The sequence below is a fragment of the Vitis riparia genome, chromosome 13 (genome assembly GCF_004353265.1).
Source record: "Vitis riparia cultivar Riparia Gloire de Montpellier isolate 1030 chromosome 13, EGFV_Vit.rip_1.0, whole genome shotgun sequence".
Lineage (NCBI taxonomy): Eukaryota > Viridiplantae > Streptophyta > Magnoliopsida > Vitales > Vitaceae > Vitis > Vitis riparia.
The window spans coordinates 92,510-103,526 of NC_048443.1; the positions used below are offsets into that span (position 1 = coordinate 92,510).

Sequence of the window (11,017 nt, forward strand, 5' to 3'; positions counted from 1 at the left end):
AAACGGTGTCGTTTTTCTCCTCCCAAATTAACTCCCTTGATTTATTAAAATAGTGGAATATTTGAAATATATATATATATATATATATATATATACACCTCATTTTATCTTTTGAATAAAGATTATTTTAAATATTTTAATGGAATATTACTAAAGATATTAATACATTAAAAAGTATTGAGAAAATGGAAATAAAATAAAATCAAAATACTTTAGAACTTATATATTATTCTATTCTAATTCTTTGTATTAAATTTTAAAATTTAATATTGGATTATGCCTGGTTGCAAGAAAATTCCAAAAAAAAAATGCTAAAGAAATTAATTTTCCGTTATTTTATTTCAAAGAAAAGTTAAATATAATTAAAATTAATTAACAATCTATATATTTATAAATTATTTAATTTTTATAAATAAAAAAAAAAGCAAAATTCATTTAAAGAAACATTTATAAAATAATTTTAATTTTTTTTTCTTTTTTCTTTTCTGTTTGGAAGGATTTCAAAATTAATTTTTGAAATTTATCCATTTCTAATTGTTTTTAAAAATAAATTTTATTTGATGACTAAAATATAAATTTTTTTTTTTTTTTAAATTTACTCTTCATGGTATTTTCAAATATTCTTTCATATTCTAAATTATTTCTCAAAATACTACAAAAGAATTGAAAATACCTTAAATCTGTTTTAATAAAATGTTTTTCAGAATAAATTATATTTTTAATAAAAATTCCTTTAAACATGCTTTTAAAATTTTTAAAAATAATTTTCAGATAAAATTTGTGTTTTTCAGTAAACATTATTGCCAAAAAAATGGTAACTGCATAATAACAAAAGAATTATATGTCATAAGCTTAATTTTTTCTAATAAAGATGGGATTTTCAATTTATTTTCTTTGCTAATAGAATGATTAAGATTTGATTTTCCGACTGAGATTTGATGGGATATGTTGGTAATTGGACACCATAGAAAATTTCGACCTATTATTTTTATTATTAATCATAAAGTGATAAATATTATTTGTATCACCAAGAAAAGACTCAAAATTGTATTGGTATTGCTCTCCCTCTGCTTCAATTGACTTTCTCATAGGTGGTAGTTGACCAGGGAGAGTGTTTTTCTCTCAATTCCCAGATCAAATCCCACAAAGAAAGATGATTTTTGTAGGTGGGTCGGTGGTGGATCCATCTGAGACTCGATCATCTCCGTCTCAGGTACCTTCTCTTTTGTTTTTTTTTTTTTTGTTTTTTCTCTAAACATGATTTTGTATGAATCATGGTGTCATCTACAAAAACCCCAACTTCATTATTTTGTTCAATTCCAATTCAAGAACCCCGATTGCTTGATGGGTCATTCTGCTGTGAAGGTGTTTGTGAAAATGTTGCTGAGCTATGAAAGGAAGGTGTTTAAGTTTGATATCCGATGCTTTCACAACCCTATTGCTTCTATTAGAAATATATTTTTCCATGTCATGGTTTGATTTGTTACATATGGGTTTTGGCTTATGATTCTATCTGCAAAGGGTAGGGGTGGGCACATATTGAAGGTTATTATGTTGGTTCTGCATGTGGATGTTTTTGCCTATTGATTTCTCTTGCTGGGTTGTGTCTCGAAGGGTTTCTGAGAATCTTGGATCATGGGTTTTCTTCCTGAGTGGAATTTGTATGATCACTTGTGGTGTTGAATAGCTCACAGACTCGAAAACTTGTGCTTATCAACAGGCAGGTGATCTTCTGATGGCCTTGTTGGAACACCCTGTTCTGGTATCTTCTTCACATTCATTCAAAGCTATCCCAGAGAGGAAGTTTTCAGTTTCCGAGCAGGCTGGTTCAGAGGGATCAACTCAGAGCAAATGTGTTTACGTGTTCCAGAGAGAGTATGCAACTGTTGACCCTGAGCTCGTGGATGTAAGTTTGTTTTGGTATTTGCTTAGGCAAATAGTTATAAATATATCCTCAAGAGGGTTTTTCTAATTTCATAGGTGATGGTATTTCCTAAGCCTTCTATGTAAGCTTGTTTGCCTGGCTAAATATGTGGTATCATCCTTATTTTGGATTAGTTCTCGATCTTCCTATCATCATCAGTCCTGGATAGTCCAGCAGATACCAAAATTTTAAAGGGACTTGTACACTGCATGTCATATATGGGCACATTCTCGAGCATAACACTGTTGAGGATCTCATGCACTTGAGGTAGTCCACATCTTTGCAGGATAGCATATTAGCTAGGGATTCTTGTGTTACATATCACTACATGAAACTGCATGACATGAACTGCTGTTGTTATTTAAGCCCGGGTTGTCAGCTGCCTGATGTTTTTATAAAAAGATGGGATGAGATGCATTTCTTGTTGGATGGCTGTCATCATATTTTGTAAAATCTAGGGGTATCCTTTTGATATTCCAGTTTTGTGGATTTGCATACTCTCCTTCCCTCCCCATTTTCTTTTGCATTGTGTCTCTAGAAAATGAAAAAGTGTCTGAAACATTTCCTTTCTTTTAACCTTTAGAAGCAAAAGGAACCAGTTATTGCCCAACAGCAAAGAGATTTTGACTCTGTTTGGAAAGTGTTCTTAAAAGCAGTTTTCTAACTTAGAAAACACATTTGGCAAACTTTGATAGAAAACAATTTTTGAAAATTTGTTCTAAAAGTAGCTTGTTTTTTAAAATAAATTTTAGATATTTTCAGTTGTTTTTGTCGGTGCTTGAATAACAATTGAAAATATGGAGAATACTTTAAAAACTTTTGCATTGTATATAAGTATGTCGTATATCTCCATAGAGAATAAGCTGAGAAAGCTGGTTTTCAAATTTAAGTTCCAAACAGAATTTTGTTCCTAAAAACAATTAAGGATTGTTTTTCTCAAAAAAATGTTCCCAAATAGGCCCTTTACTACTGAACCTTCATTATGCAATAGCATCCAGAAAGTATACTCCCAATTCAGTACCCTCACAACAATGTTTTCTCTTTTCTTTGCTATATGTTAGAGACTCTGAATTGACATTCTCAACATTGAATTCACACTGAGAGTTTGTTACTTTATTTCCCAATTCCCTTTCACCTATGAATTCTTTGTTTTTTTTCTTCACCTTGAAAAGTTGGTTGGCACCGATGAAGCAACAACTTGTGTGGGCATTGTGATCCGAAACCGAAAATCTGGAATGTAAGAATCCACTATATCCAGTAGGATTTGTAAGGAACTTCAGAATTTGCGTAATTCTGCATTTCTGATTTTGTTTGTTTGGGACCTTTGATTTCAGGATCTCTGTTGCCCATATGGATTCTCCCACTGTTGTTGATGGAGGCCTCACCCAGATGTTATCACTTGTTCACAATCACGGCTTTGATGTCGAGTTGGATGTACTCTTCTTTTTCTCCTAAAACTTTGTCACTTAGGGATAATCTTGATTGATCGACTTCTGACACTTCTATGTGGGTTTAAACTTATTCAAAACTATCAAATGCAGGTGCATCTTATTGGTGGTTTCGACGATTCCTCACCTAAGGTCTGGCCCATGATCCTCAACTTTGTGTTTGATTTTCCAGAGCTCTAGTTACCAGCTCAGGCAGAATAATAGTTGAATGTATTGAATTTTTGATGCAGCAGGCCAGCCATAAAACTAGATCAAAAAGGCAGGAAATATGGGATGGTTATTCCCTTCCTTTGTGCATCAAAATTATTGATGCTTTGTGGAGAAGCCGAGAAAATTTTCACATTCAAACTCTGTGTGTTCTTGGGCACAACACCAGAAGGGATTCTGAAGGAAATGGATACCCCATTTTCAATGGGTTCTTGGTCAGTTTCAAACTCAAATGACTTCCTTTTCCTTTTCTGCTATCTGTGTTCAAACCTTTTAAAGATGACTTTGAGATTTTTGTGAAACTTATTGTTTGGATGATATTCCACTGGGATTCATGGAAGGAATCTTGATTCAAACAATGTCTTAGAGGGAGTTCTTCTAATGATTTCCAAGCTGATCAAGTTTTAATTTTCATATTCCATGTAAACATTTGAAGTTAAACACATACACATGCATTGATTGTATGCACTAGAAATCATATTTGACGAAAGAAAAATATGAAAATAGTTTCCTATTGAGAATAGAAAGTAGTTTTTTAACTTAGAAACTGAGGTTAGTAAACTTTTGACAAAACACAACTTTTTTAGAATTTGTTCTAAAACCATGTTATTTTTAGAGCAAATTTAAGGTGTTTTCAGTTTTTTTTTTTCTAGAATCTTCTTAGCAATAATTGAAAATACGAAGAACATCTTCATAAAGAATAAGTGGTGTGTTTTCGAACAGAATTTCATTGCATGGATCTTAAGTTATTGATATGGAATCTGTTATGAGAAATTGCATCTCTTTGTTTGTATCATATGATTTCTTTTATTGAATATGCAGCACACTTTTAAAAAATGAAGTTATTTCCAATGATCAAACACCTTCCAGAATACAAAAACGAAGATTCAACCACAATTTTAATGTGTTGCTGTTACCATTGAGAGATGAGATGTTTCATTTCTTGTATCTTTGGATTTCGTTTCTATGTTTGAAGCATTTTAAACTTGTTTTCAGGCAGAAACTTCCACCGGGCGGATCCTCCCAGCAAGCTTTGACAGAACTACCAGATGCCCAGAAGAAATTGTCCGGCGGATTCGAGTGTCTGTCTCCTACGAGGATCCCAGTTGGGATGGCCGGTTACTTGAGACATATGACACTCGGACCGACCAATTCAAAATCGCGCCCTGCACCTGGTAAATGCTGTTGCTTCATGCTTTCAGCTTCCATGGGTTGGGCCAACTGAACTGTGGATTGACTTCTTTTTGTTTAGGACCATGTGCCAGTTACACATTGCTATGACACTACAACATCTTTCTGATTCAGAAATTCTCCGGACATGCTCGACTTCACCTTCTGCAGAGGCCCCGGATTTCTTGGACAATATCAGAAGGTAAATAAAGGTTGAAATAGAACATGGATTTCATCGTCCTCAAGCTACCCCCAGATTACAGTGATTGATGGCAAGCACTTATCATCCTGTAGGTGTTGGGACTACTTGATTCATCGACCAGACTGGAGGGAGACCTTTCCAATGAAGCAGCCTCGCGTATTCAAGAGGACTGCAGGAGGCTGGACAAGATGCACACAGGGTTCTCCCATAAACCACCCTACTCGGGTTGATTACTTGGTAAATTAATTTCCATGGCAGGAAGATATTAGGGCTAAGTGCAACTGGTTTCATCGTACACAATAGCTTGAGCAGAGATGGCACTGAGATTTGGTTGTTCACTAATAGGCCTTACTTCTTGGCATCAACTTTGCCAAGGGAAAATTTGACTTGTTGGGTCGTTGTACTCGTTATTCCCACTCCGACTAAGTTAACATATTTAATTGAAAACCTATTTTAAAAAACTGTTTTTGGGGAAATGTTTGGAACGGTTTCAAAAATACGACTAAAATTTTGAATTATTTAAACAAAACATGTCCCAAAGCATGCTGATACAAAAATCGAAACTTTTACTAAATCCTGTGACTTTCATTCATGGGGTCCTCAACCTCAAACCACCACCTACACCAAAAGAGAAAACAAAGGCACAAAGGCACATAATGGACATGGCTATAGGGTTATGAGGGTAAGAATATAACAGAATCCAACCAAGAATAGAGTGGAGAGGGGCTTGGGAATGTGCGGGAGTGAAGCTCCTCTCTGCTCCAAAACGGGAGGGATATGCAACCAATCTGATTGGTCCATTGAAGATCCGTGGCCATCCAAATGCCAAATATCCGAACCACTAGCATACAAAAATCCTCATCATCCCAAGCATGTATGCGTCCAAAATATCATCCATGCCTAAATCACTTTTATGTGCTCATTGTATGGGGAAGATTAATTAATTTAGCAAATGAATGATTAATTTAGCAAGCATGTTATGTCACAATATCTCACTGGAGGAAAGAGGGGCCGAAAGAACAGAAACCAAACTATCATACCATATTGTTGAGAAATACCTCATCTCTTTCTTGAAGGCGATGAAATAGTTTAAAGGAAATGCAAATACTTAAGCCACTGGCTTCCGCAACTCATTAGCTCCATGAGCGAAATGGCATCTGTCTCCAAAGGTGCATGAACCCTTGGCAAAGTTGTCACACATCTTTGTCTTGAAATTGTTTGCTGAAGCGGCTGAACCTGTAGGATTTTTAGCGGGACCTGCGGCAGAGCCAATGTTGAAGATGAGTTCCCGTACCATTGCACTAGCCTGTTTGATCTGATCAAAGGTTCCTTCGAGTTCAATGTTTCGTTGATTTGGGTCAGATTCATGCTCCTTTATGGAAAGCTTGACACCAGTGAGGCGACAAATCTGCTTTGAGTTTACCCCACCTTTTCCAATGATGGCTCCTGCAAGAGATGCATCCACACTGATCTTGGCAGTGGCTGATGCACCAAAGCTGGCTGCAGCAGCCAGGCCTGGTGGTGGTGCCTCAAGCCGTCCAGCTAACCTGCCACCCATTGGTCCCATTGCTCTGGGATCTTCATGGGTTGGGACAATTGGCCTGCCAAGCTCCAATTCACCATGAGCAAAATGGCATTTGTCACCAAACTTACATCCCTCTGGAGTGTTGAATTTGTTGCAGATCCGTGTTTTGACAGTAGGAGGGCCATCAGGAATTGTTGGTGGGGCCATGGGATTTCTCGCAATGGGAGGCATAGCAGGATTTCCACCCAGGTTTGTCATCTGTGTCACTGCACTATAGCCACCAGGAACGTAATGCAGGAAGTGACATCCCTCACCAAACGGGCATCCAGAAGTGCTGCATCCAAAATCACACGAATAAACTACAATAAGTGACACAAAGAAAAGAAAACTGACTATTGTACTGAAAGGGAAGCCTTATCTCACAAATCACAAGGCACAGCAGAATCATTACTTTTAACTAGATCATAAGTCACTTGAAATCATGCTTGTAAAATGCCAGAAATAACTGTCTTAAAGAAAAATTATCACAGCAGCTAACAAAACCCAAATTGTAACAAAAAAGGATGACAATTGAATCGACACAAGACATTGAATAAGTCCATTTGGTTTTACAGCCACAGAAATTGATACTCCAATACAGGAATAGCAAAATATGAAGAAATAAAATGGAGATCACATTGGTTAATCCCTAAAAAGCCCAATTTAGGGGCAAGTGATCAGAAGAACAATTGGTTTAAACGCTAAAAAATAGAATGGCTGTATCAAATCCCAAGAAAGAAAGGGCTCGTTCATTCTCTAGTCTTCAATGGGAAACCCAAACATCCCAAAAGGAAACAAAGTGGTTTGAGATTTTCAAAAATTTTTAGAACAGCAAATTACAATATCATTGCAAAGTTGTCAAACTTTGAAAGTTACAAAAAATAGTCCCAAAAAGTAAGAACACAAACAGCAACTAGACAAACACAAAACTTCATGCCTTTCTGGCTTACCCACTCCAATCATTTGATTTATTTCCTCGAATTTCTACAATTGTTTCTTTTTGTCATGCTATAAAGTGAAATCACATGCCTTGAAAAGATGATACTACTCTTATTGCATGGGTACTAGTAAAAAATAAAAATTGGTGGCAATACAAATATAGTAGTCACTCCTTTTCCATCAATTCAACTATATTAAATAAATTACCCCTGTTATATTATACGGTGTCAATAGAAAAAGTTTAAACCACTTTCATTTGGAAATATAAAAAATAAATGTCACTGCATCGAAATAACTAAGGGTTAAGATGTAAATGACTTGAGAGTAAGAAAGGAGATAATCCCACAAGCCATTGAACTTCAATTCAGGAAGGGCAATGAAGGAAGTGAGGGATACAATATAAATCTGACTCACCATAAGATTCTTGCTATAAAGAGGGAAGGACATAACAAAAGATGTAGGCAAGGCACATATATGCATATCACATGTCAACTCAGATCATTGCTCACTTTCCATTTTTAATGTTTTGACTCCCAAAAAAAGAAATGCCTGGAGATATTTTTAAAAAATAAATATATGCTAACCCTAAATGTTAACAGTTCTCACTGTCACTCCATATTCAGAGATACCTTCTACATCAGCATACCCACAGTAAAGTTCAAAGTGACACCCTCAACATAACCCATTTGCCCTGTTTTGTTTTTGTCTTGACAGAATGATTTTTTTTTTAAAAGGAGTTATCAGGTGATATAATAAAGGGTGATTATTGCAGCTGAACTGATTATTAACCTCCACTCTTTAGTTGCTGCAACACCAATCAGGATTTGATTACATCCATAGTTGATTTAGAATGCTTATATTCCCTTTGAGATGAATTAATTTCATGCAAAAACAGTACATCTGTACTCTAGCATCAGGACCAAGGATGCTTACAATCAAAATGAATAGGGAACTAAAACCAATTGACTAAAATTCAACAACTAATCAGAAACAACGTAATCTACTTGTATATCAATGCAAGAACAGATGCAATGGTTAGACTTAAAACAATGATGAAAGGAGCACATTCTTGATCAACTGCTTATAGATTAACTATTGCATTATGATTCAATGATTAGACTTAAAACAATGATGAAAGGAGCACATTCTTGATCAACTGCTTATAGATTAAATATTGCATTACAAATGGGCATATCTCACAGTTGTAAAGACATCATCTCTGTTAAAATTTCGATTTACATATTTATAGTTGAAAAAATATAACCTGTATCACAATCTAGATGCCAAAGTCATAACCTGGATCACAACACTCATGCTTGTGAAACTGCTGTGCAAAATTTTATTAAAAGTTAGAAGCATTTGCAATATAAAATTTAAAATTTAGAGTATTTATCTTGGGTAGGTTAAGATTAGAACCTGAAAAACTTGGTGCATGGCTTCGATTTGCTTCCTATACCAGTTGAAAAGGACTCCGTTTCTGTGGCAAAAAATTAATTACTTTGTTTCAGTTACGATTTCAGTGAGTTTTGGATCTGCGAACTTTTCAAGAAAATCCAGGACTCATATACCATTATTTATTGTAATTAAGTTACCAAAGACTAAGAATTCATTAACTAGAAATTACAAGATCACCAATCCCAAGCAGGCAATGAATCAATAAAGTGCTAAGTTTAGTATTGTACATCACCCTTGTGCAAGTGAAATTTACCTGTGTCATTGCATGCAATTATATGATTATAAAAACAAAAATCAAAGCAAACTGGTATTAAGGTATCCAAATAAGTTGACAAACCTATAACAAAAACTAATGGTACCACCAATATGTCTTAGTGGAGTACGTATACGATGCTTGTCAATTGGAGTATCATGATAATACAACTAAAAGGAAGGCACCAATTAGCACAGCTTTGAACAGTTTTAAAGCACTTCCAGGCTGCCAAAATGCACAGAATGTGCTTGGATAGAACTTAAAAGCTCCTTTCAGCAAAGACGGGAAAAAGCTTTTGTAGAACAAAAGGTTTCTAAAAATGTGTTGTGTTTTGGATGGCAACCTCGACTCAACATGGCTCTTCTCAAAGAAGCACTTTGCTAGAGGATAGAGCTTCAACAAATGAGCCGAAATATATAAGCAACATACATTACAATTCCCCACACACAAAATGAAGGGAAAAAAAGGCAAAGAAAACAAACAGATATCAATATTACAAAAAATCGAATGGAATCAAGCAATGAAAAAAAAAAGAGAAAGGAAAGATCTCCTAAACATAAATGTAAGCAATGTAGTCAATAATCACCTAATTGAATTCTCACATCCAAACAATTGTCGAACATAATCACTTTCTTTGGAACCAGTCATTGAGGGAAATGCGTCTTAAAAACTAATAGAAAATTAAAAAAAATTGGATTTCATTACCTTTTCCCTTCTGTAAAACTAATTGTACCTTGACACATTTTGATCTTAATATTTTGAAAATTTGAAGGCATTTACGAATTGGGAAAGGGATAGAAAAAAGATTGTACAGGGATATGAAATAACTATTGGAAACAAAAACACTCTATTTGGAACCAAATAGTTGAGGGAAAGAAATAGAAATTTTGTTTAAAGTTGTGAACAAATAAACTGTATATGCTACCATTTCCTTCTTTCATAGTATACTGGACACTATTTTACATATTATAAAATAGATAGAAAAATACATGCACAAGTATAAAATACACACTGTATGAAATATATAATTGATTTCATAAAAATTTGTAAGGAGGCAACTGAACCAAAAGAAAGAGAAAAAAAAAAAGGGGGGGGGTCAGATTAATACTCCACAAAGAGAAGATCCATGTTTCATTAGATGCAAAAGAAAAGCAAAGGAAAGTTTCTAGTGTTTTATATCAACTTCAAAGTACATCCAATAGTACAATAACATTGTAAGGGGAAAAAATGAAAATTTTTCTTCCTGGCAGGCTAATTAAAATAGCCAAGCACTTATGATTTTTTAATAGCCAAATATAGCATATAAGAAGCACTAAAAGGGGTAACCCCTAGTGCTTTGGATGTAACATAGATCACCCATATAATGATAAGCAGAAGAATCCAAAACAGAGGATACAACAATCAGAGGCAAAACAAAGGCCTTAAACCATTCTAAATATAAGCTTCACTCCCAAGAGAACCCCTAGACTATGAAAAGGCAAAAACTTGATAAGATTTACTTTTAACTCCAGCAACTTCAACCCGTCAAAGATTCTCCAATTCTGTTCATTTATATTGCATGGCATGCCTTATATGTGTATTGTAAAAATATTCTTGTACCACAGCACATATCAATGCCGCCTAGTATTTATATCATAGAAAATAAGAAAGTCATAAAATTTCTTTAAGTGATATCAAAATTAAAAATTCAGGCAAAATTGAAATTTTAACCGAATTCTTTCAAAGCGCTATCTTAATTGTTTTCCATCCAAATTCATTAATTTTAAATTAATAATGATCAATTACTACCCACCAATCTCCCATGCCGATCTAATGAATAAACAACAACGTAACAGCTAAAGCAGATACAAAATAA

The 11,017-nt window shown here is 34.6% G+C and overlaps 2 protein-coding genes across 3 annotated transcripts; one reads left to right on the top strand and one right to left on the bottom strand.

The window, feature by feature from the left end:
• Positions 1–1,042: 1,042 nt before the first annotated feature.
• On the top strand, positions 1,043–5,412 carry LOC117928745 (protein N-terminal asparagine amidohydrolase-like). 2 transcript variants are annotated; one of them, XM_034848747.1, is made up of 9 exons: positions 1,043–1,213; positions 1,721–1,906; positions 3,097–3,161; positions 3,259–3,358; positions 3,466–3,504; positions 3,606–3,794; positions 4,576–4,754; positions 4,832–4,951; positions 5,044–5,412. In XM_034848747.1, exons 1-9 carry the CDS (start codon positions 1,154–1,156, stop codon positions 5,195–5,197), a joined length of 1,092 nt encoding a protein of 363 aa, XP_034704638.1. In that variant the 5' UTR covers positions 1,043–1,153; the 3' UTR covers positions 5,198–5,412. The 2 variants fall into 2 exon arrangements, with proteins under 2 accessions (XP_034704638.1, XP_034704637.1); XM_034848746.1 differs by having other exon boundaries at positions 1,044–1,213; positions 3,603–3,794.
• A 466-nt stretch (positions 5,413–5,878) lies between these two features.
• LOC117927616 (zinc finger CCCH domain-containing protein 14-like) lies at positions 5,879–8,941 on the bottom strand (the record flags this gene model as incomplete). Its single annotated transcript, XM_034847230.1, has 2 exons — positions 5,879–6,810; positions 8,871–8,941. Coding segments are annotated over 2 exons (822 nt in total), but the record flags the coding sequence as incomplete, so codon positions are not given.
• Positions 8,942–11,017: the final 2,076 nt, after the last annotated feature.